Genomic DNA, 25,782 nt, shown 5'->3' with positions numbered 1-25,782 from the left:
TTTAAGGCAACGTAGGGAAAAACTCCCCCAGGGACCCTCAGAGCAGATGAGAGGAAGGCCCGTCTGCTGGAAGAGTTTTGCACCACCTCCCCATTGGTAGCGACACATCTGCTTGTGCTTTTCCCCTACCTGAGTTTGCCCTCCTCTCCCTGAATTTTCTCTGGAACTCAGACCTGGTGACCTCAAAGTTGTCCAAGGAGGAGACCCTGCGGAGGCTGCCCCCAGGGTGAAGCCGAACCAAGCCCCAAGCAGCTTCGGACCCCAGTGGGCCCAGGAAGGGAGGCTCTCGTTTCGGGGACGAGTGATGCACGGTGGGGATGGCCTCCAGGCTCGGCCTGCTCTCCTTTTCCAGGAGGGACTCGGTCTCTGACTGGACACAGTTCTCCTTGGGAGGAGTCTTCAAGTCCCTCAGAATCAGGGAGTCGCCCCTGGGCTTGAAGACAGCCAGGAGAGAGCGTTTGGTTAGGAGGAGCCCTGGAATGCTGAGGCGGGAGGGGAGTAGGGTCAGGAAAGAGGAAAGACAGAGGGCTGGGTAGCGCTGCCGTGTCGTGGGTTAAGCTCCCACTGGGACCGGAACTGAGCACACCTTGTTACATGACTAATGGAATCCCACTAGCCTTAAGAGCCTACGAGCCCCGACTCCATGTACGACTGCGGGACGCACCAACAACATCCTGTTCCGTTAAGCCTGGCTGAGCATGGAGTAGCTTGCAAGGTATTGCTGAGCCACTAGCAGATAGGAAACAGGCTGGAGCAAGAGAAAAAGAGGAAACCCCAGAAGTGGATTTACCTGGCATTCGGTGGCTTCGATTCACAGTGTTTCTAGGACCTAAGGCATGAGAGTGAAAAGCTAAACACGCCCTTTTCTCTCCCCACTGCCTGCTGAGGGAGTTTAAAGAACCAAGGGTGGTTCAATGTACAAAGTCCTTCACCTGTGGTTGACAGCGGCTGCCTAATCCACACCAGAGACAAGATCCTGCCACTGGGGAAACTGCTGGACATGCAGATTCAGTTATTCGCAGGCTTTCCTGTCCCACCCTCTCCTCGGTGCCTGCTAAACTCCGTTTTTTGGACACTGAGGCAAGGTCTCCTGACTTAAGAGACGCCTATAATGACAAGCCTGAAAAACAACCAACCCCCAGCTCGGAACGCACGTGGCATGAAATCTCAGCACCCCAGAAGTGTCGCGTTTCTGTCAATGTGCCCAACAGAGACCAGGTCCCAAGGATTTAAGGACTTTCCCGCAGTCAGCCAGGGTAAAAAGCCCAAATTGCACATTTCAGGCTCTCGCAGGGCTTGGCTACCAGGAATGCGGTGATGTCCGTGACTCTTCTGAGGGAAACCAACCTAACCCCACCTCACCCCAAACACCCTGCCAAAGTACTGGCAGTAGCTCAACCCTGCTTTGTCCGCAGAGATTCTGCACAGGCCCCGCCAGGCCCTTCGCCAGGCTGCTGGCCTCTCTCACCACGCTGGTCCTCAAAAACCTTCACTGAGCTTCTGATTGAGCTGCACGTTTATTCTGAAGCTCACAGCCTGTTCTGGCTTAGCAAAATGGATCACAGCGATCTGAATTTTATTACCTCCAACTCTTTTGCTGATGGCCCCTTTGCTCTTGCTCGGCAACTGTCACTCAGGGAAGGCTCCACTCAAGGCAACAGAAAGTCAACTTGTCCCAGGGGCACTTGGCAACACTCCAGATGTCTTCTACGTGGACATACTTAGAGCTTTTGACAGCCCAGCAGGAATTGTCTACCTGTATGTACCTACGACCTTTGACAGCCCACCAGGTGCATTTTACCCAAAACGTACCTACAACAACAACTAATAGAGCCGCTGTATTCTCTCTTGACAGACCAAGTACACTTGACAGCACACCGAGCACCTTGTACCAGGAGATACGTAAAGCATTTGGCAGCCCAGCAGGTGCCTTCTACCTAGACGTATCTAGAACGTTTGGCTGCACATGTGCTTGCTACTTGTACATACCTGGAACATTTGCAGCAGTCAAGAGGATAATGAGAATGGCAATCTCTTAAAAAGTTCTAATACTAACAGACCAAGAACTTTTTCCCTACCCCATTAAGTCGATGCAGTCATGATTGTTGCTGTCCCTAATGCATAGGGACAACATAATCTTTGCTGGTACAATAGTGGGGAAGAGCTGGACAAGATGACTCGATAGAATGTATTTGAAACTCCGGGCTCATGATAATGCATGGGGGTGACACAAGGATTGGCAGGAAAATTTTACGAGATGTGTAATTTCAAGGAATATTTGCACCAAAATTCTGGAGTTTTGCCCATTGATTTCTACCAGATCCATGCAGGTCCCAGTGCCACCATCTCAAGCCAGTGCTATGTCCTATCTTAAGAGCAGTGTATCTGTGCAATCTTTCCGGGCTTTCTTTCCTACCCAAAGGGTTCTAGAATCTGTTAACACTTCGACAAAGAAAGTCCTAACGAGCTAGCCCCTACCCCTAATCCAAACGCTGGGGGTTCCAAAAGCCATTCCTCACTGCTGCACTAAACTCTGTTGCCAGCTGAGGGCAGTGGTATGAAGGCGTGGGTGTGAATGCACAACATGTGCGGTTGTACGTATGTACGTACCGCTTCTTTCTCCTGGCTGGAAACAGAGCTGTTCAACTGTGCATCACAGGCTACATACTGCCAGCAGCTAATGGAGATTCTCCTTTAGTTCTAGTGGTCAGGGCTGGAGCTCTGAACGCAGAAGGTTCTCGGGTCTGTCCCCACTGAAGTTCCGAGCCTCAAAGGCAACAACCACAAAGTCCCTTTGGCTCTGCGTTTAACCATTAAGAGACAGAGCCACTAAATTCAGATACTGCACCAGCCACAGCAGCTACTGATGGGGGCAGGGTGGGGAGAGCCAAGGAAGAGCGCTGGGTCCTGTCCTAATGTATCAGCTTATATCGTACAAAGTCTATGGTTACCTTTCCATAGTCAATGGCTACTCCATCAAACTCACTGGTGGGCAGAGATTTCCGCTGGATTTTGAGTCGCCGCAGGGACGGGAGACTAAACTTCAACCTCTTACCTTGACCTTGTTAAAAAGAAAAACACAAACAAAACACAAGAGACACAGATGTAACCTAGCTGCACATGAAGCCAGGTGCCCTGAGCAAAGCAGGTGGGGGCCCGGGGGGCCAGGGCCAGGGATACAGCCGAGCTGTGCTCAGCCACAGGGAGGCGCCCATGTGGTTGGCCTGATAGGACTGCTGCCTATGGCTGTGATGAACACTCAACTGCTCTGGATTCAGCTGTCCATTCTAGTGTCTGGCTAGCAGGGGCAGAATCGACAGACGGCGAGGCTGGGCCATCCCCGTGCCTGCCAATGGTAACATTAGGTCGCTACCAGTCCAGGATTGCCTTGGATGGGTGTCCTAGAGAGGAACGGTTCTGTAGCCCAGTCCCCCGGCTGCCTGGACCCAGCCGTCACCCAGTCCAGTGCTTAATTTGTGCCAGGGCTTAGCCCCGGCACCTCTGTGGCAGTTCTTAGCCCCGGCACCTCTGGGCTTGCTGCATCAGTTCTGAAAGTAAATCATTGCTTGAGCCTCTACACCTCTTTCATTACAAATTAAGCACGGACCCAGTCCCTACACTATGCCACAGAGACCAACTCCTGGACATTCACCATGATCAGCTGGGATCCCACAGTGAAATCCAAGTTTCTTAGTGCCATGCAAGGCCACACGGAGAATTTCACTGGTGACAGGACCCAGAGCTCTGAGCACTGGCTCCATCCCACCTCTGTGTCCAGCTTATAAACCCAAATGCCTCTCCTTAGCAGGGTGGGCACATCAGGTCACCCTTTCTCCTGGTGCAGTCAGACCTCATGGGACCTTCTCCCAACCCCTGCCAGTTAGAGGAGAATCCTAGTGTGGATTCTCTCCCCCAGGGAAGTGCTAACACTTGCCCTGATTTATTTGTTCTATGTTTGACTACTGTGTCCCGCCCAAGCTGGGAAATATACAGCTGAGATTTCCAATACCATCTAAGGGATTTGGACAGAATGGGAGTGGAGCGTCTAAATCTCCCAGGTGGGCTTTGGAAATCAGCCTCTAAAGTTACCACACCCCAAAACGACATTAGAAGAACATCAGTCAGATTGCAAAGCCAAGCGTGCCAAAGCTGGGGATTGCTAGAGTTAAGGTTGCCCGGACCCATGCCTGAGCTCCCTGCTATTAATGCCCAGGCAATGAGGAGGAGGAAACTGCTGGATCGGAGTGCGGAGGGGATACAAGCCGTCTCTGGGAAAGGAGCAGGGGGGAGTAGATTGGGGCAAGGGGTGTGGGAAGGCAGGAGGACTGGCAGTGGAGGCTGGCAGTAGGGAGAGGCAAACTGGGAGTAGGAGTTGGGATGGGTGTAAACTGGGATTGGCTGGGCAAAGAGATTGGGGAAAGGACCTGGGGGGACCCTGAGATTGGAGGAGCTCAGGGAGGGCAACTGGGAGGCAGTAGGCCTGGGGGATGTGGGTACGGGCAGGAAAAGGTGACTAGAGGCCAGCGGGGAAAGAGAGAAATAGCTTAGATTAGGAGCTGGGAGAGGGAAAATGGGACTGGCTCAGCCAGGAGACTGGGTTGGGAAGCAGAGGGGAAGAGGGGGACTGGGAATCTGGAGCAGGAGACTAGGCCTAGCTAGGTAAGAAGAATGGGGCTGGGATAAAGATCCCAGGGTGGGGAAGAGACTGGACTGGGATAGGTTCGGGGTGGAGGGGAAGAGGCAGAAGGCTGAAGCCAGTAGAGCCCACTCCCCTCCAGAGCCTGGAACGGAACCCAATATTTCTGAGGGGGGGAGTGATAGCTCAGTGGTTTGAGCATTGGTCTGCTAAACCCAGGGTTGTGAGTTCAATCCTTGAGGGGGCCATTTAGGGATCTGGGGCAAAAATTGGGGATTGGTCCTGCTTTGAGCAGGGGGTTGGACTAGATGACCTCCTGAGGTCCCTTCCAGCCCTGATCTTCTATGAGTCTCACCATTGCTCCACTGTCAGCAAATATCTGTGATACCCCCTGGCAAAGTGTCCCATCCTCCCTCTAGTGCTGGCCCGAACAGGAGGACTTGTGGCACTTTAGAGACTAACCAATTTATTTGAGCATAAGCTTTCGTGAGCTACAGCTCACTTCATTGGATGCATTCAGTGAAAAATACAGTGAGGAGATTTATATACACACAGAACATGAAAAAATGGGTGTTTATCATGCACTGTGTAAGGAGAGTGATCACTTAAGATGAGCTCTTACCAGCAGGAGGGCGGGGGTGGGGTGGGGAAGAAAACCTTTTGTAGTGATAATCAAGGTGGGCCATTTCCAGCAGTTAACAGGAACGTCTGAGGAACAGTGGGGGATGGGGATGGGGGGAAATAAACATGGGGAAATAGTTTTACTTTGTGTAATGGCACATCCACTCCCAGTCTCTATTCAAGCCTAAATTAATTGTATCCAGTTTGCAAATTATGCTTATGCTCAAATAAATTGGTTAGTCTCTAAGGTGCCACAAGTCCTCCTGTTCTTTTTGCGAATACAGACTAACACAGCTGCTACTCTGAGGCCCACACAGAGGAGAACAAGCTACTATTGTCTGAATGCATCCGATGAAGTGAGCTGTAGCTCACGAAAGCTTATGCTCAAATAAATTTGTTAGCCTCTAAGGTGCCACAAGTCCTCCTTTTCTTATTGTTATCAGTTACTCCCTAAACTCCTATGACAGAGGTCTGTGCAGAAAATCTAGAGGTTCCAACCCTGCTGATGACCCATGTGGGTGCCAGGATGATGTCACAGGATGGAATTTCTGTTTTTTCAGTTTGCTCTTTTAAAAACATAGGAAATTACACACAAAAATTATGTTAATAGAGCTTGATTATGGTTGCAAAGCCCTCGAAAGTTAAGAAATGCCAGAGTTAAGGTTGTCTGTGTAACCTTAATTCAGCCCCATTATGCAAATGCATTACGATACAGCCTCTAATTACATGATCACATACACTATTTCTTCCAGTGGACCCCTGCCTCATTCAACACGCAGTATGGACCTGCTCAGGGGATGAATCAGGGTTGTGTAATAAAGAAGGCAGTTGTCTGTAGGACCTTTGCTGCTGAAGTTGGAAGGTGTGGTGGATACGATAGGTGATTGCAGGCACAGAAAGGATGGCTTCATGGTTAAGTCAATTTAAGGGTGTTCTGGAGACCTGGAGTCTACCTCTGCCCACGTCACAAAGTTCCTGTATGATGCTAGGCAAGTCATGTAAACCAAACTTTTCACAGGTGGTCACTAAAGGCATGTTCCTCATTTCCTGGCTATCTGACTTGAGACTCTGGATTTGCAGAAGTGCTGAGCACTCTGAGATGCAAGTGAAGGCAAGGGGAGCTGTGCTTTGAATATAAGGTGCTGTATAATGTTAAGTACCTAAATAAGGACCACATTCTCAAAAGAGCCCAGCATCCAATGTGGAGGGGTGTGTGTGTGACAGGGCTAAGTACTGCTATGCAGAAAGGTGCTAATGACTCCCAGGGATGGTCTTGAATCCAAAGACTACCACAGACCTCCTTAAGCCAATGGGGGTGCCAAGTACCCTTTTTTTAGGCTCAACAGAAGTAATCAAGTCCCTTTATGTAGTAAAGACAACTGCACACAATGGGGGCTACTACTCAAGGACTAGGCTGCAAGACAGTCAAGGAATTATGATGTGATTGGAATAACAGAGACTTGGTGGGATAACTCACATGACTGGAGTACTGTCATGGATGGATATAAGCTGTTCAGGAAGGACAGGCAGGGCGGAAAAGGTGGGGGAGTTGCACTGTATGTAAGACAGCAGTCGGACTGCTCAGAGCTCCGGTATGAAACTGCAGAAAAACCTGAGAGTCTCTGGATTAAGTTTAGAAGTGTGAGTAACAAGGGTGATGTCGTGGTGGGAGTCTGCTATAGACCACCGGAGGAGGGGGATGAGGTGGACGAGGCTTTCTTCCGGCAACTCACGTTAGTTACTAGATCGCAGGCCCTGGTTCTCATGGGAGACTTCAATCACCCTGATATCTGCTGGGAGAGCAATACAGCAGTGCACAGACAATCCAGGAAGCTTTTGGAAAGCATAGGGGACAATTTCCTGGTGCAAGTGCTGGAGGAACCAACTAGGGGCAGAGCTCTTCTTGACCTGCTGCTCACAAACCGGGAAGAATTAGTAGAGGAAGCAAAAGTGGATGGGAACCTGAGAGGCAGTGACCATGAGATGGTCGAGTTCAGGATCCTGACACAGGGAAGAAAGGAGAGCAGCAGAATACAGACCCTGGACTTCAGAAAAGCAGACTTTGACTCCCTCAGGAAACTGATGGGCAGGATCCCCTGGGAGAATAACATGAGGGGGAAAGGAGTCCAGGAGATCTGGCTGTATTTTAAAGAATCCTAATTGAGGTTACAGGGACAAATCATCCTGATGTGTAGAAAGAATAGTAAATATGGCAGGCAACCAGCTTGGCTTCACAGTGAAATCCTTGCTGATCTTAAACACAAAAACGAAGCTTACAAGAAGTGGAAGATTGGACAAATGACCAGGGAAGAATATAAAAATATTACTCGGGCATGAAGGAGTGAAATCAGGAAGGCCAAATCACACCTGGAGTTGCAGCTAGCAAGAGATGTTAAGAGTAACAAGAAGGGTTTCTTCAGGCATGTTAGCAACAAGAAGAAAGTCAAGGAAAGTGTGGGCCCCTTCCTGAATGAGAGAGGCAACCTAGTGACAGAGGATGTGGAAAAAGCTAATGTACTCAATGCTTTTTTTGCCTCTGTCTTCACGAACAAGGTCAGCTCCCAGACTACTGAACTGGGCAGCTCAGCATGGGGAGGAGGTGACCAGCCCGCTGTGGAGAAAGAAGTGGTTCAGGACTATTTAGAAAAGCTGGATGAGCACAAGTCCATGGGGCCGGATGCGCTGCATCCGAGAGTGCTAAAGGAGTTAGCGGATGGGATTGCAGAGCCATTGGCCATTATCTTTGAAAACCTATGGTGATCGGGGGAAGTCCTGGACAACTGGAAAAAGGCTAATGTAGTGCCCATCTTTAAAAAAGGGAAGAAGGAGGATCCTGGGAACTACAGGCCAGTCAGCCTCACCTCAGTCCCTGGAAAAATCATGGAGCAGGTATTCAAGGAATCAATTCTGAAGCACTTAGAGGAGAGAAAAGTGATCAGGAACAGTCAGCATGGATTCACCAAGGGCAAGTCATGCCTGACTAATCTAATTGCCTTCTATGACGAGATAACTGGCTCTGTGGATGAGGGGAAAGCAGTGGACGTGTTGTTCCTTGACTTTAGCAAAGCTTTTGACAAGGTCTCCCACAGTATTCTTGCCAGCAAGTTAAAGAAGTATGGGCTGGATGAATGGACTATAAGGTGGATAGAAAGCTGGCTAGATTGTCGGGCTCAACGGGTAGTGATCAATGGCTCCATGTCTAGTTGGCAGCCGGCATCAAGTGGAGTGCCCCAAGGGTCGGTCCTTGGGCTGGTTTTGTTCAATATCTTCATAAATGATCTGGAGGATGGTGTGGATTGCACCCTCAGCAAGTTTGCAGATGACACTAAACTGGGAGGAGAGGTAGATACGCTGGAGGGTAGGGATAGGATACAGAGGGCCCTAAACAAATTAGAGGATTGGGCCAAAAGAAATCTGATGAGGTTCAACAAGGACAAGGGCAGAGTCCTGCACTTAGGATGGAAGAATCCCATGCACTGCTACAGACTAGGGACTGAATGACTCGGCAGCAGTTCTGCAGAAAAGGACCTAGGGGTTACAGTGGACGAGAAGCTGGATATGAGTCAACAGTGTGGCCTTGTTGCCAAGAAGGCCAATGGCATTTTGGGCTGTATAAGTAGGGGCGTTGCCAGCAGATCGAGGGACATGATCATTCCCCTCTATTCGACATTGGTGAGGTCTCATCTGGAGTACTGTGTCCAGTTTTGGGCCCCACACTACAAGAAGGATGTGGAAAAATTGGAAAGAGTCCAGTGGAGGGCAACAAAAATGATTAGGGGACTGGAACACATGACTTATGAGGAGAGGCTGAGGGAAATGGGATTGTTTAGTCTGCAGAAGAGAAGAATGAGGGAGAATTTGAACTTTCAACTACCTGAAAGGGGGGTCCAAAGACGATGGAGCTCGGCTGTTCTCAGTGGTAGCAGATGACAGAACAAGGAGTAATGGTCTCAAGTTGCAGTGGGGGAGGTTTAGGTTGGATATTAGGAAAAACTTTTTCACTAGGAGGGTGGTGAAACACTGGAATGCGTTACCTAGGGAGGTGGTAGAATCTCCTTCCTTAGAGGTTTTTAAGGTCAGGCTTGACAAAGCCCTGGCTGGGATGATTTAGTTGGGGATTGGTCCTGCTTTGAGCAGGGTGTTGGACTGGATGGCCTCCTGGGCTCCCTTCCAGCCCTGATATTCTATGACAGGTCAGAGCTAAGCCAGGTAGATTAACAGGGTTTTCCCTTGTTGCAAACACAGTGGCTAAGATATCAATTGCACGGTGGTGTTTGAGAGGAACTAAGCCAGCAGAAAAAACAGTTGTGAGCATAACCCTGAAAAGAAGCAGAGAGACAGAGCTCCTTGGGCACAGAGTAGACAGCTGGAGTGGCAGACATGGGAATTTCTGAGCACGGAAACTGCATGCTGTTCTTTGTTTCCACTGTGTTCAGGGGAACAGGACTTTGTGGACATTTCTTTGCGAACAAACAAGTTTACCCCAGGAATAGACCTGACTCACCTCTCAGATTTTTCATCCAAATGTAAACAACCATGCAAGGCCCTGAATTTTGGCTAACTGCTCAGGCCAAAAGGGACAACAGTCCTGGGCTAACCAAACCGTGTTAACTGACCTGGGCTAACCATTGATCAACCACAATGAACTAGTTACGGTAGCAAAGCAGTTTCAGTTATAACCTCTTCCTCACCGTGCTCTGTAACTTTGACACATTCATTTTTAGGGGCCAAACTTTCCATGCTTGGCCTGAGCAGAAAGGGTGAATCTGCAATGCAAACTTGGAGGAGAATCTGATTGGTCAAAATCTGACACCCAAAACCAAAATTTTCTGTCTGTAAAAAATAGTATTTCCCCACACCACACACAACTCCAACACAGGAGGAGTCTGAATCTTGCAGTGCAGAAAATGATCATGCTGGAGAATGTCTGAGACCAGGCTGATAATAGTCAGATGAGATTGAAAAATTCCTTCTGATTATGTGCATCTTGAACTCGGTTACTCTGTCACCTCTGTGGTATGTCCAGGGTGGACGATGGTATTTGTGATGACCTGCAAAACTCGTGACTTCACCACTCCTAAAAAGTCAAGCTGAGACGTGTCGATACTGTCATGTGACAATGGTAAAGAATCTCGGAAAGAGTCACTTTCTTCCAACACTGAACAAGGAACTTTACTGGAATCAGGAAAGTGCTCTCGCAACTTCACTGGAAAGCTTCTGTCAAGATAAGTGGCTCTGCACTTTTTCAGATTACTGTACCTCTCTCAGGAGTCTGATTTGTCTTGAGTACCCCCAAGTTTCACCTCACTTAAAAACTACTTGCTTATAAAATCAGACATAGAAATACGAATGTCACTGTGCGCTGTTACTGAATAATTGCTGACTTTCTTGTTTTTACCATATAATTATAAAATAAACCAATTGGAATATAACTATTGTCTTTACATTTCAGTCTATAGAGCAGTATCAACAAGTCATTGTCTGGATGAAATTTTAGTTTGTACTGACTTTGCTCATGCTTTTTACGTAGCCTGTTGCAAAGCTAGGCAAATATCTAGCTGAGTTAATGTACCCCCTGAAAGACCTCTGCGTACCCCCAGGGGTACACATACCGTTGGTTGAGAATCACTGGTCTAGAAGCTTTCTCTACCCCCTCTTGCCTGGCTTCCAGCTACCCATTTAAAGAAACTGGGCACATATCCTTCCCCAAAACGCTGTACAGCATCAAGAATATCGAGGAGACACCGGGCTGGATTCTCCACTGTCCTGCATGGGGTCTTGCCATTTGCACCAGTGAGAAGTGCGTGCAAATGTTTCCACTCTGGCATGGTAGCGTTGTACACCCATTTTGCACTGGGGTAAATAACTACCCAAGGTGCAGGGCCGTGGAGAAGCAGGCCCTCAAAGGACAGCACCCAGCCTTTCCCAGCATGTCACAATCTAAATCCCCTTCCTGATGGGACTCCAATGACCCCAATGGAGTGGCTCCTGCTCACATCAGCGGGAATCCTGGCCCGTTGTCATCGGCTCACGCTGCGGGTACTCCCCTGGCTCCTGGGTAGCTGCTGTAACTCGGCACACAGGCACAGGTGTTGTCCCTGCTCCCCACAGCTCACATGCCAAAGGCCAAGAGCAGAAACCGCAAGCACGGCATATTTTACGTATGTATATGCCCTGCCACAGATGCTTTGCTTGCTGGCCGGATCTACCCTGCCTGCCCCATAAACATCTGCAGTTATGCGGCCACAAGCTTCCATGTGCCTGGTTTTTTTAACTCATAATTGCTTCAGTGACCTTAAGTCTGAGGCACTCACTGTAGGCAAGGGCTCACAGCAGCCACTCACTGAAATGCAGCCCCCTCTGGGGTGGAACACAGCTCACAGCATCCTCGACCAACCTCTTAAGGCAGGAAATGGAGAAGAATCCCATCTCCCAGAGAGGCTAGTGGAAGGAGTGCAATTACCCAGGCTGGAATCTTTGCAGGATGCCAGCCTCACGTGGAAAGCACCATAGGATCTTGAACAACTGTAGCAGGCCAGGTGTATTTCTCGGCTGGAAAAGAAGCCCCTTGGTGGCTCCTAACCCCCTGCTGGAAGCGTTTGTGCTGGCTCCGTGGGCAGGTACGTATAAAGCAGCCCCGTGGCACTCCCGGGGTGTCTCCCATCCTAGCACTGAACGTGTTTAGTTGGTAAGACGGGCGTGACTGCAGCAAAGAGCAGCAGGGCTGCACTGGAAAGAGAGACAGACCGTTGTTGGGCTGTCAGTTTCTTAGGAAACTAACATGCTCTGAAAACCAATCCCTGATCTTGGCCTTCCAAAGGGCAGCTGTGACACATGAGTTCTGGAGTACAGCGGACGATGGCTGGGCCTAGGAGAGCAGCGTGAGAGTGTCTAGCCAGGAGCCAGCCAAAAGGAGTTTGTGACGTGGCCCCGGTGTCTCCCGCTGTGGGTCCAAGGACACTGGGGCTAACGTACAGCTGGGGGAAGCAGGTGAGTACAACTTTTCAGGAGGCTGCAGCAGGCAGGCAGATCCTGTGTTCTCTCTGGCTCTCAGACTAGCACAGACCCTGCTACCTAGCATCAATGCACCTGCTCTTCCTAAAGCCGCCCTGGAATCAGCCCTCCTGGAAGGGATCGGCTGGCTACCTTACACTGTCCCCTCTGAATGACAGGATCTGTGCATACTATCTCCACCTGCTGGGGTGGCCCCGTATTACATTTGTATTGGACAAAAATGTTTCTCGCTCCCACCTTCTGAGGATATGTTTCAGAGACTCACTTAAGCTGATCCTATTGAGATGAAAACAAATCCAGAACCCGCTCACCATGTGCTGCCATACGAATTCACACTGATTCCACATACATGTGAGCATCTGCAACAATCCAGCAAACATGCCTGCAGAACTGGCTGGATGTTTAACACACATGGCTGGGACACACGATATAGTGAAATACCTCCAATCCAAACATATGTAAAGGGCAGCATCCCGCCTCCTAATCCCAGGGGAACTTGACCAGCTCTGCTGGATTTGACATATATATTCTCTCCAAGGGGTGACGGAATTCACAGAGATGCACAAGCCACCAGATTGGAAACAGTTTAGACTAGAGAGAAGATGGAAACTACTTTGGAGATCTGGGTTCTGTTCCCGGCGCTGCCAGTGGGCTGCTGTGTAACCACCAGCAAATCACTTCATCTCTCCAGGCCCTTACTGACCGTCCCACTCTTTGGGACAAGAGCGGGCTGTTATTCTGTGTCTGTACAGCACCAAGCCCTGTGGGACTCTGCTGTCAGATGGGACAGCTAAGAGCTGCTGTAAGAATAAAATATCAGCCACAGAATTCAGCCCCCTGGGGTCTGGCTCCCAGAGAACTTCACCTCCTACCGCCCCTGAAGGGTGGAGAGAAGGAAAACACCCCTACAATGTGAAACGCACAGCTGTGCTGTCCCAGCATCTCAAAGGGCTCTTGCTTCCAGACTCCCAGCCCCAGCCTGGAAGCAATGGGGATGCAGTGACTCACGAGACAACATCAGACCTCACACATCAGCGCCAAGGGAAACAGGGCAAGAAAGGGACATTATCCACTGTTGCTCCAGCCAAGCAAGGGGTGAGCTGGGGAAACAGGACTCAGCCTCCAAAATCTTCCTTGCCCCTAACAATGAGGTCTCAGATCAGCATGATACTCCGAGTTCACGAACACCCCTAGATCCCAGTGATGGAACAGACTGCCCTTCGCCCCAGTCCACTGGGGTGGCCACTGCCTGACACTTCAAACCCCCTTTCCCCAGCTCCCCATGGCTCACTGGGGCCATGCTGCAGCATGTGGGGAAGGGAATCCTTCATGAGCCCTCAGGAGACCAGCTGATAGTCTGAAGCATGAGAGCTGCTTCCCTCCCCGGCGCCCCCTCCCCCCCATAGCATCAAGACGAGTGTCATCACAGGTCATTGACAGTAGTGTCTGTTTCCTGAGACTGAGGCTGGCATGCCAGGGTGCATATCTCTAAACCAGACAACATTAAACCCGAGAGCGCGTTAGGACGATGGCCGAGCCAGTTGGGGGTGGGGCACTGACTCAGCTTTCGTTGGGAATCCTCACCTCGGTGGGATCTCCCTCCAAGCTTCCCAGCGACGTGTATGAACACAAGCCGGCAGCAGGCTCCGCACGAGGGCGCTGCAAAGGGACCTGATGGGGCAGGCAGCAGATGTGCAAATGGGTGGAAGAGCAATAGCGAGCCCGGTCAGGAGGCTGTCTCCAGGCAGCGTGCCGGAAGGAAAGGGCTGAGACAGGTCCTGAGCACCAGGCAATCCATGGAAGGCAAGAGGACAGGGGGGTTGGTGGTACAGGTAAAGCGTAGATACTGTACTTTCATAGCGGTACCTTGCTAGAAGCAGAGTATGTACAGAGTGTATATAGGGCACGGGGTAGCTGGGGGTATGTACAGAGGTAGAGGACGGTGAGGTGTAGATATAGGAAAATACAGCTATAAGCAATGTATGGGCAAGCTACACAGAAAGCTAGCTTGAGAGGAGGTGCGGCTGTATGCGAGGCATAAGGCAGTTACAGATGTGCGTGCAGTAAGGTCACAGGCAACGGATGGGAGGGACGGGGGTGCAGGAGAGGCATGGGCATGCTAGCAGTACATGGTTAGGTGGGAGGGGTGGGGGTGGGCGACAGGCAAGGGGGGGTACAGGTACTATGTGGGAAGGTACAGTTCCCTCCGAGGGGAGCTGGGGCATTCGGACACATCTAGGCGAGGTGTAACCGTGTGTGTGCGGGCAGAGGTGGATGCAAAGGGACAGGGAGGTCCGAGGGGAGGGCTTCCCCCGGAGGATGGGTTCTGCTTCAGGATCCCCAGGACTCAGCTTCCTCTCGGCCAGGGAGATTAGGTTCCATCCGCCTCCCTTTGCAGAGCTGCCTCCTTGTCTCGCTGTATCACTGCTGGGGAGTCGCTCTCCATGGCTCCAGGCTCAGCGGCAGGACAGTCTTCAAGATCTTCCTTTGGCAACACGCTGCCTCCCAGAGCCAATTGGCAACGAGGCCACTGCTTGGTCAGGAGCTCGGGCCCCGAACCAGGCCACCGGGCCACCAGCCCCCTGGCGAAGGCACCTCTGAGTTCCAGAGAAAATTCCAGGGTCGGATTCACCAAGCGGAACCTACCCAATCCCCCGCCCTCCTCCCCAATCCCTGCCTGGGGACCCCGGCTCTCGCTCACCTTGGCGCCAGCCCTGGGACAGTCGCTGGTGGAGACTCCGGCTGGCGCTCTTAGCAATGAGCTTGGCCAGGTCCTCGAAGTTCAGGATGAACATGATGACAGCTGCTTCCTCGTTCTTCACCGGGACCACGTCCACCAGGCACCGGAGGCATGACACTGCCATGGGAAAGGGAGCAGGGGTCAGATCATAGCTGGGGGAGGGGGGCCTAGAGCATCCACCACCACTGCAAACTCCCCCCCCCCCCCCCGCCCCCCAGGTACAGCTCATGCCCTAAAACTTGGGACTTCCAAGGAGGAGAGAACACCAGAGCAGGGTCCTCTCTGGTATTAACAGGGCCATCCCATGTTACAGCAGGCCAGTCCCATTCGACAGCTAAGCCCAACCAGCTGACCTCTGAAATATTCCCAGAGCCCCAGGCAGGCAACGGGCTCCCAGCCGGCCACAAGCCAAACCCACCTCCCAGGAGGCTGCTGCAAGTGTCAGCCTGCTGCTGACCCACGGCGCCGTCCCAACAGCCGGAAGGGGCAGCAGATTCTCTGGGGGTGCAGCAGGAAGCTCCGTGGCACAGCAATGGCTGGGTCAGATAAATGGCAGGACGGGCCGGTGGGGGCTGCTCGAGGCATTTGCCAGTGCAGCAGCTGTGCTCGTGACGGCCACCATGTCGGCCGACAGTGGGGCAGGTACCGGGGACCTCCGGAGCTACGACGCCCGGCTCCCCGGCCAAAGCTTTAACAGCCTGTGGAATGGACGTGGAGGGGGACCAGCAATGCACAATCCCCCGTGGGTCACCTGCTCCCCTGGACAGTGATGTCTTTTGGTATCAACGTCCCGCCCCTCCTGCTCTAAGGACACAACGTGAGCAGCTGCCGTGTGCAGCACTGGCTGGCTGTGGCTGGGTGAGCCGCTCGGTGGCGGCATCACGTCCCCAGGGGCGGTGGATTCTTCCCAAGGCCCTAGGAGATCAGGCTCTTCATCCCCGAGGCTTGTTCCTTTGTGTGATTAAACCTGCCCAGATGGGAATAGACTCAGGACAGGTGGGATTGAGGTGGGACTGCCTCCAAGGAGACCAGGCTCTCCACCCATGGGCTCTCCCCTCCTCACAGGGCTCCCACAGAGAACAACAGCGCCCAAGCCAACTGGAGCCCAACGCAGCTGACCGTGAAGGGTGAGGGGACGTGCATGCAGGATGCAGGGTGATGCACTGGGGGGGCAGCACATGTTAATTAGGATCAGCTGCCACCTGTAGCTTCCTCCCACCCATGCATTCCACAACATCCCCTCCTTCCCTCTCAGTGGGCTCCCCAGCTCCATCCATAGACCACCCTCAGACGCACCCTGCCTTCTCTCCCCATCCCATATCACCCGCCACTTCCCCAAAGTTCCCCCAGCACCTTCCCCTCTTCCCAATCATTATCTGTCCCCTTTGCTGCCCTCCAGCCAATGAAAACCAGGAATCAAGATAATCTGAGACCAAGCCCCTTCTTCCCCAGCCAGGCCCTCACCACTCCCACTCCACAGCAGCCTCCAGGCCTCCCCCGCCCCGTCTAGAGCCCCTTCACCCCTGCCATGGCTGGCCCAGCCCATGTAAGGGGCTAGCCACCTGATGTTTATTGCTAGAGGCCAAGCAGTTAGAAGCACTGATGTCCAGAAATGGCACTGATGTCCAGTGGGAGCAGAGGGAAAAACACACCCTATCAGCAGACCAAGAGACACCAGCTACCTCGGTGGGGGGGGAGTGTTTTCTAAGGAGCTCAAAGTGCTGCATGCTCACCGGGAACTGAGCTCTTGAGTATCTGGCTCCAGCTGTTGGTGCGGAGGACTTGGGACTCTGGCCCTGAGTTCTTGAAAACCGTGGGCCCACAGGGAGTGTCTTAGCCAGTCCAGATTTGACGTATGTGTTTCATTTCCAGGACAGTTATTTATGTTCATTAGTTTTTAATTAGCACTTAAAGCATTGGTAACTAAAAATTCAGAACAAAATATGAAGCTTATCTGTAATCATTTAGCCTCCTGAGATCTGCTGTTCATAATCAATAAATAGCTAATTGCCATGCAATACCGATGGCAACTCTAAATATTGATTTAATTTAAACAGCTCAATTAAAAACAACCCATTTCTAAGCCTTGTGCATCATTTATCTACTTGTTCACTCCTCTCCAAGGGCTCAGTCGGGAGCTGCCTCTCACACCTGTGCAGGGCAGCAAGGTGGGGCGGGGCGGTTAGAAATGTCCTGCCCAGTCTGGGCTACCCGCATCGCCAGTCTGGGGGTGTGGGGAGGGGAAGAACACCAGCGGTGTGCAGATGGAGGAGGAGTGGACAGAGCCTGGCTCCACCCCCTCTAATGCAGTGGCCATGCAGCTGAGCCAGAGCAGAAGGGGAAGTAAGGCGTGCCAGGTATAGGGCTGGCTGGTGCAGCCTTTTTCCTGCCTGGAGCAAGCGGGGACCAAACAGTGGCTCTCAAGGCTCAGTTGGGGTCCCCGTCTGCTACGGGGGAAGTGCAACCACACAATGTCCCCCCTCCTGAGGAACGTCAGCCCGGAAGCGGGGATAGTTTAGAACTCGGATCCTCCTGCCCCTGAAGCCCAGGTCCTTGCCTGCTGTCCAGTTGTCAGCCTGTGAGCTGTTCAGATTCCACCCAGGAGCGGGGCACACACATGTTTGCCAGTTCATTACACTACCACATTACAAAGAGTGGCACAGAGCCCTGATTTACTCAGCGTCTCAAGAGACTCTGGGTCAGAGCCTGGCTTGAGCCACTAGATAAGACTAAAAGAAAAGGAGGACTTGTGCCACCTTAGAGACTAACCAATTGATTTGAGCATAAGCTTTCGTGAGCTACAGCTCCCTTCATCGGATGCATGCAGTGGAAAATACAGCGGGGAGATTTTATATACACAGAGAACATGAAACAATGGGTGTTACCATATACACTGTAACCAGAGTGATCACTTACGGTGAGCTATTACCGGGGGGAGGGGGGGGGGATAATATCAACCTTGATTATCACTACAAAAGGTTCCCCCCCTCCCACCTCTGCTCTCCTGCTGGTAACAGCTCACCTTAAGTGATCACTCTGGTTACAGTGTGTATGGTAACACCCATTGTTTCATGTTCTCTATGTACATAAATCTCCCCACTGTATTTTCCACTGAATGCATCCGATGAAGTGAGCCGTAGCTCACGAAAGCTTATGCTCAAATAAATTGGTTAGTCTCTAAGGTGCCACAAGTCGCCCTTTTCTTTTTGCGAATACAGACTAACACGGCTGCTACTCTGAAACCTAGATAAGACTAATAACTGTTCTACTGCATCTGAGTTTAATGAGCATTTAAACACTTTTATCCTGAAGGCTCACAAATATTTGAATCTGTAACTCCGCAGGCAGCTTTTCAAACACAGGCTAATAAAGATCTGTGTGGTGCCCATGGCTCCCTCTTTATCTAACCAAGCGGGGGCTGCCTTGTCAGCATGAATAAGCCAGTGACTCTGGGGAGAGAAGTTTCCTTCAGTGAGGCAAGATGTACAGCTTTAATAACAATGGCATTTGACGAGCTGTATTCATCTGGCACGGAGATTGGATAACTACATCTTGGGAGAGCAGAACACAGACAAATGGGATGCTGGAGTCAGACATCATCCATGTAACGAGGTGACCCAGATCTGTATGATTTCAACGTCCCATTCTTCACGGTCTGCTATTTAGCCAACCACCCCTGATCAGAGATGGAAGCAGGGCCTGGAGTCGGGTCATGTCATTAACTCTGCTTCTAAGCGGCAGGCAGCCTCACAAAAATGCACTGGAAAGGATTTTCATATCACAGCTTGCAAATGCAGGTATGCCATGCCGTGATCTAGAGAGCCAGTCAGAGAATGATGAGCTAGGATAGCCATACACACCGAGAATCATGTTTGGTACCTTTCTAGTTACTTCCTACTTTCCCATTAAAATACATACTAATCCCATGCTAAGCCCCATTAAGTGGCATGGTCATTGCTTGTCAATCCCTTACATGCTAAACACCCTTGTAATAACATGCCAAGACATCATAAAGCTGCGTTGTATATACCTGCTAACCATCATTGCAGTAACATGCTAAGACACCATGAAACTACGTTGTGATTCCATGCCGTGGCATCATGAATGCCCATTGCAATTCCATACTAGGCCTCTATGAAATGGCACCGTTCTCCTGCCAATTATACCAGATGCATTTAAAGCAACTACAAAGCTAATTGCAATTGACCTAGACTAGAGTATACAGTTAAAATCTTATGGTAGCCCTTTCCTAAAGCAGTATGTGATCATCCCTGGTACTGGGTGACCTTTGACAGATTTCAAGTTTAGTAGGTTTCATCTGGCAATGGGCAAGAACAGGCTTTCTCGGAAGATTCCCAGCCTGGAAGGAAGTGTTGGGAGAAGGGACTCAGTTTGTAATCAGTGTCAGAGCTAAATCAGTGCCCCATAATGGTTCTAGGAGGCGCTGTGCTGCTAGAAGGGCAGTTTTTTGGATAAGCGACAACCACCAGGGCCTGTGCACTAGTCGTTATTAAAAATCCCACAGCACTTTCCACAAGATCTGGGGTGTTAAACGTGACATCCTGGCCAAATTCCACTCTGAGGAATTACATTCGGCTTCCCTAAACTCTGTTGGATGCAGGAGTCTTCTTCACTTCCTGGGTGTCCTATAGCTGCTGCGTTAAACCGCTGCCCTGCCCTAGAAGCAGCTGCATTTCTACTTGTGCGCTGTGGGCGTGCAATCCATAAAATGCCTCGGGATCCTTTGGGATGAAAGCTGCTGTGTTTGCACACGCTATTATTATCCTGAGAGGGGGGTGTACCCACACAATGCGGCACCGCACGGGCATTTTCCATCCTCACGTGCCTAGGCGCATTTGGGCATCAGGAAACCCCACTGGCACGCTCGCCCCGATGGGACGGCTTTCCTCCTTGGATCACTTGGGGGTCTTAAGCTCTTGCACTTGCTAGCGGAGTCTGAGAAAATCTGCAGCCATCTCTTCCCATGCTTGAGATAGGACGGTGGCGGTGGGCAATGTGGGAAAGTGAGAGAGAAAGAATATACTCCTGTTCTTCAAACCCTTGCCTCGGCAGGGTTCTGCAGAAAGCAGCACAGCCCAGTGGCAATTAGTTTCTGTTTCGTACAGTGCTGATTCCTTATCTCCCTCATTCTGCTCTGTGATTAACAGGCAAGAGTTGACAAGCAAGGGGGATTAGCACATCAACAGGCACCGTGTTGCGCTGATGTTCCTATCGGGAGCTTCATTCCCCCGCATAGCCAGCATTCCCCAAGCCCTTTCTCTCAGCCATTGCGGGGAAGGAGAGGGAACAATCTCCTCTGTGCATGCAATTTTACAGAGCTCAGGCTTCTATAATCAGGAGCAGATGGCTGGCATCTCGGAACTTTAAAATCTGCCCTGACATCAGTTACGCACATACACAAAAGAACGGGAAAGCAAAGGACAGAGTTAAATCCCTTTAAAGGGCCAGACAGCCAGGATTATTTTTTCAATCGATATCGGATAAATCCATTTAGAGAGTGAGGTGGGCAGGGAGACAGGGCTGGTATTGTCAAGAGCAAAATCCATTTCAAAGGATGGGCTGGTCATGTAAGAATCAGAGCTGATGAAATAGTAAATAAAAAATCCCAAACCATCCACCCTAATTTGCAAATATTTGTATGAATGAAAAAGTGGCGCTGGGTTTGCTGGGCTGTTAAATCTACACTCAAAAGTTAAGTTGACCCAGCTGCAATGTGAAATGGGTGAAAAATCCACACTCCTGAGCAACATAGTTAAGCCGACTTAACCCCAGTGTAGACAGTGCTAGGCTGATGGAAGAATTCTTCCATCCACTCAGGGTATGTCTACAATGCTACGGCTGTGACGCTGTAGCACTTCAGTGTAGACGCTACTGCTCCGATGAGAGGGGCTCTCCCGTCAGCAAAGGTAATCCACCTCCCTGAGAGGCAGGACCTACATCAGCGGAGGAATTCTCCGGTCGATCTAGCGCTGTCTACAGTCGGTATAGTGATGCCTGGCTGTTTCACACCCTTGAGGGAGGTAGATATGCTGATGTAAGTTCCCAATATAGACCAGCCCTTAGTTACCACCTCTTGGGGAAGTGGATTAAATACAGGGACGGGAGAACCCCCCTTCTGTCACTGTAGTGAGCGTCTATGCTGAAGCACAGTGCTGAAGTGGTTTACGTGCAGTCATAGCCAGAATCCAGGAGTACAGCTGCCGGGTATGCATGGCAATGTCTGCGAAATCCCAACCGTTTCCCAAAGATTTGCCTGAATGCAGATGCATGGGAAGATTCCAACCCGCAAGGGATCATATTCAGTAGCCACCTTTCTTCTTTTAAAATGTTTCTAGCCATCCAATGAGAACAAAAGCCACCTGACAGAGCCACTGATCACACGCCATGAGAAACAAACCAACACTGTTCACTAGTACCCCGTACATGAAAATGACCAGCCCGTGGTGAATGCTAACGAATAACAAGCACCGATGAAGAGAATTGGGATCAGGTCCCTGTGTAAAGAAAGGGATCACCCATAATGAAGATTATTCCTCCCAAAAACGTCAACCAGCAGTGACAACAATACTTTGCAATCAAACAGCATCTTTTGCCCAGGGGGCTTGAGGCACTTTACAAAGTGAGGGAAATATTATTATCCCCATCAGGAGTGAGAGCGAGAGAGAGACAGGGTCTGTGGTCACAAGAGAATTAGGGGCAGAGTCAGGGACAGAACCCAGGAGCCCTGACTCCATCTCCTCCCTCCACTCCACTGAGCTGAGTCAAGAGGGAGGGCGCCTGTCATTTCAGACCGAGGTGGACCAGCTCTTTGCTGGGGGTCCAGCGAGGAGTCGGATGCCACCCCTGGAAGTGTCTCTGGGATCTCAGGAGAAGACCGGGACTAGTGAGAGGAAAGCTGCTTTCAGGGGGAACAACTGCTGAGCAGGGACAGAGGCCGGGTCCCTTTGTTTCTCCTCCTCTCTTTTTCTCCCTCTTTTTCTTCCCCCCCTCCCCATGACAAGCCATTTTGATTAGGGCGGCACTTTCCAAAAGCACCTAGATCTGCCCCTTCATTAATCCAAGGCCCATATCCCCAGCGGTATTGAGGCACCTAACTCCCTGCGCCGGATTTTCTTTGGCAGTTTGGAAGTCCCAGCTTGGACACTAACCCTGATGGCCTTTGCTCCTCCAGCATTGACCTTGGTGAAGCAGGCCAGAGCCTGGGCCCTGACCCCCATGGGCTGGACAGACTAGACCGCAGGGGGCTGCGCTTTCGGCAAACACTCCAGCCTCTGTCCTCGCCCGGGACCCACAGCTGATCTGACCACCCTTGCCCAGGGGCACCCCGTTCTCTGCTGAATTGCCCGATTGTCCGCCTCCCTCTGCCTCTGGCTCTGGGTGCTCACTGGTTCAGAGCCACGCGGACGAGACAGATGATACAGCTGCGCATGGCAGGAGCTGGCTGCTCCTCACAGGTTCTCCCTGGCAGCTGCACCATCTGGGCCCCAGGCTGGCAGGGACTGCCGGAGAAAGTCTCTCCTGGCTTCCAGCAGCAAGGGGGAAGGGAAATGGCCGAGGAGATGAGAAAGTGGGGGGAGGGCAGCACCCAGCCCCTGGAGCCAGGGCTCGCCTTCTCTCCCCAGCACAGAGGGCTGGTTGGGGGTGGGGGGTGCTGCAAGCCACCTTTGTGCGGCCCAGATTCTACCTGTACTAGGGGCCAGGGTAAGTTAGGTCAGACTCCCGCCAGCTACCTCTGGGCTGCAGCACCAGCTGGAATTCCTGGGGAGCCAAGTGCCACCCCCCCTTTTTGACACCACATGCCCCGGCTCTCCCCCCATGCCAGGGCCTGTGAGGACGGCAGCACAGAGCCGCTTACGCCAGAGCAACAGAGCTTCCATGCTGGGGAAATCCTCCCCCAGGCTGCTGTAGCCCATTACGGCCCCTATACGCAGCTGGTGCCGCCTAGGTGATCCAGGGGAGAATTCTGAATCCATCCAGTCCCCCATCTTCGGTGCCTGTCCCTACCCCAATCCTCCCGCCTGGGCCGAGATTGCTGGGCACAGGTTGGACCAGGCCACCCAGGCTAGGCCAGACGTTGCCCCCGGTTACCCCGCTGCACATCTGGAGGGGCTCCGGCAGAATCTCATTATACGAGGAGGATGGCGTTGAAACAACCCAGTCTGTGTGACACGCAGCAGGGCAGACACAGCTGCTACCAGCTGCATCGTCTCGGGGGCCCAGAGCTTTTAACGAAGCAGGAAGACAACCAGAGAGTCAACAGAAAAGGACCCTCCAGCGTGTGATCCCCCCAATCCTAGGGCCCTGGGTGTGACACACAGCCTTCCCCACGGCATCTTTCCCCTCTGCCACCTTTCAGGCCCTCTGCTTAGCACATGGAAGAAGAGAGCAAGACCCCTTGCTCCTCGGGGGGCTGCCCCCATCACAGTGAGTTTGAGGGCTCACATGGACCATTCCCAAGGAACAAGTCTCCTGGTTTGCGGGCTAGATGGAGCTGCCTGGGCAGCAGATGATTTCAACCCCTCCTGCTGCTCTAGCCCAGATCAAAGATTAGAGGCGGTTGTTTGGGGACAGGATGTGTCGCGCTGGGTCAGAGGGTAGCTGCAATGTCCCCCTGGTTACAGGCCTCAGCTAGTCCTTGCAAAATGCTGAGACCCTTCAAGTAAAAGCCAGCCCTGCTGTAAAGCAGTGGGAGTTGCATCTGCTCACATCAAGCCTGAATTTGGCGTAACAGCTCAGATCCGGGCATTGGGCTAAAATCCATCCCTGCCGTCCCACCACTGACTTCAGCAGCCTTTGGCCCCGTGTCCCCTTTCACGGGCAGGGCGCAGAGCAGTGCCAGGGCGTAGGTGTGTCCCGGGATGCTCTCAATCTCACAGGCAGGCCGCTGGAGGGGGACCACCTGTGAGAGCAGAGCTGCTGAACGTTCTCTAAGACACAGAGCAATCCCTGAGCAGGACCCTCCCCTCCCGGGGTCCCAGCTTCACTTCAGCTGAGAAGCAGCTGGACCCGTCTCAGGCCTCCCCCCCCGTCCCCATCGCCACTGTTCCAGAGCCAGGAATGTAGCACTCTCTGCAGGGGAGGTGGGGATGGCAGGGCTGCTGGGCTCTCTTCTCAGCACTTACCCGTTTGCCAAAGAGCTCAGGGCTGGATTTACATGGGCTCAGCAGCTGCATCCAGGGGCCAGATTTTTGCAAAGCCCCTAATATTGCACGCCCCATTCTGGGTTCTAGGGAAAAGCCGGTCACTTGGGGGCTGAGCACTTGGAAAGTTCGCCTTAGTGCCCCAGCGGGGCTGAGCGGACAGACCTCCTTGATGTCAGTGAGACACTGACCACTGAAAACCAGGCTTTTAATCTCTGCCTGTGCCTCAATTTCCCTGCCTGTAAAACAGATGATTCTTCCCCCCACCCCCATGAGCCTCATGGATATTTATAAAGAGCTTGGAGATCCGTGAATCAGAGGTGCAGGCAAACTGCAGATCTGCAGAAGGGGCGGGGAGAAGGGCTTTACAGTGCCGCAGGAAGCCAAGGAAGCCTGTAACAGAATAATCAATACAGGCTTTCAAAGGTCACACTCACATCTGGGCCCATTTTAATGAGCAGATTCCTTTGCTGAAGACCCATGTTTGCTGTATGCTCTTTTTTCTGCATTACCAGAGTTGGGATCAGGGATCAGGGCCTTAGGGCCAAACGCCTACCAGTGAAACCCCCCCAAAGAAATCCCCCCATCCTAAGCAGCATTTTGACCCTTGAAAAGGGGCCAAAGATTCCAAGAGACGCATTCGGGACTTGTGTTTTTGCTAGTGATTTGATGTGGAGGGTGCTAGATACCACGGCGATGGACGGCAGGAGAAAACCCGAAGACGGCCAGCCATTTTTCATGCCACCAGAACGTCGCCTCTGTGGCCAATCTCACAAAAATGGAAGCTGGCTGCAAACATTGAGTCACATTGTGCCTCGCCCCCACTGCCGGGAGGGTGCTGGCCTAATTGGGGGTGGTTCTGAATTTCCCAGCCGGCAGGGGTCCCGCTCAGCGTGTGGCATGAGGCCAGCCTTTTGCTGCCCCTCATGCCCGACAGCAACAAGGGGAGGGGAAAGGCAAACGGGAGTTTCCAAAAAGCTTTGCCTGAAATATCATTAGCCAGCTTTGACAGCGACTGAGGCTCTAAGTCACACAGCGCAAGATGATACTAATGGGCTTTGGCAGAGAACTGCAGACGGATGCTTGAACGTGCCCGGTTCCTCTCTGCCTGCGGGGGAGTTACAGCTTGGAGGGATCTGGCCCATGCCAGACCCTGTGCTGCTATCCCCAGGCATGAGCAGACTGCACTATGAGCGCTATGAAATACTTCAAGCCACGTTATTCCAGGTCCCAGGGGCCCCTGGGAAACGCACCGCCCCAGCATGGGTGGATGTGTGTGCTCCCCCCAGCAATCCCAGGGTCTGAAGCAGCTGCCCCAGGCTGAGCAGGACACACCTGCTTGGGCACCACTGGGTGTGCCGGAGGGGTCACGGGGCGACCCGAGCTCTCAAACCTGGCAATGTACTAACAGTCCCGGATCTCGCTCTCACGCGTCTCTATCCCAAATCAGCAGCAAGCTCGCCCAGCCATTACCCGCCCTAGATGGGCTTGCGGGGAGATGGCAAGGGGCCCCCGCTCCCAGAATGCACGGTGCTGGAAAGGGATGCCTTGTGCTTCTGCTGGCCTTCCCTCCATCAGTGGTGGGGGGGCCGATTATACTTTGCCCTGCG

At 52.0% G+C, this 25,782-nt stretch overlaps 1 protein-coding gene across 2 annotated transcripts in view; it reads right to left on the bottom strand.

The window, feature by feature from the left end:
- KCNH6 (potassium voltage-gated channel subfamily H member 6) overlaps positions 1–25,782 on the bottom strand; it is a 100,646-nt gene that overhangs the window by 39,597 nt on the left and 35,267 nt on the right. For both annotated transcript variants that reach the window (XM_084615925.1, XM_084615926.1), the window contains exon 3: positions 14,973–15,128. In XM_084615925.1, the coding sequence (XP_084472051.1) occupies positions 14,973–15,128 (156 nt within the window). The remainder of the gene's footprint in view (positions 1–14,972; positions 15,129–25,782) is intronic.

Source organism: Lepidochelys olivacea (genome assembly GCF_965140295.1).
Source record: "Lepidochelys olivacea isolate rLepOli2 genome assembly, chromosome: 27".
In the NCBI taxonomy this organism is placed as follows: domain Eukaryota; kingdom Metazoa; phylum Chordata; order Testudines; family Cheloniidae; genus Lepidochelys; species Lepidochelys olivacea.
This window is presented reverse-complemented; position numbering and strand designations above follow the sequence as displayed.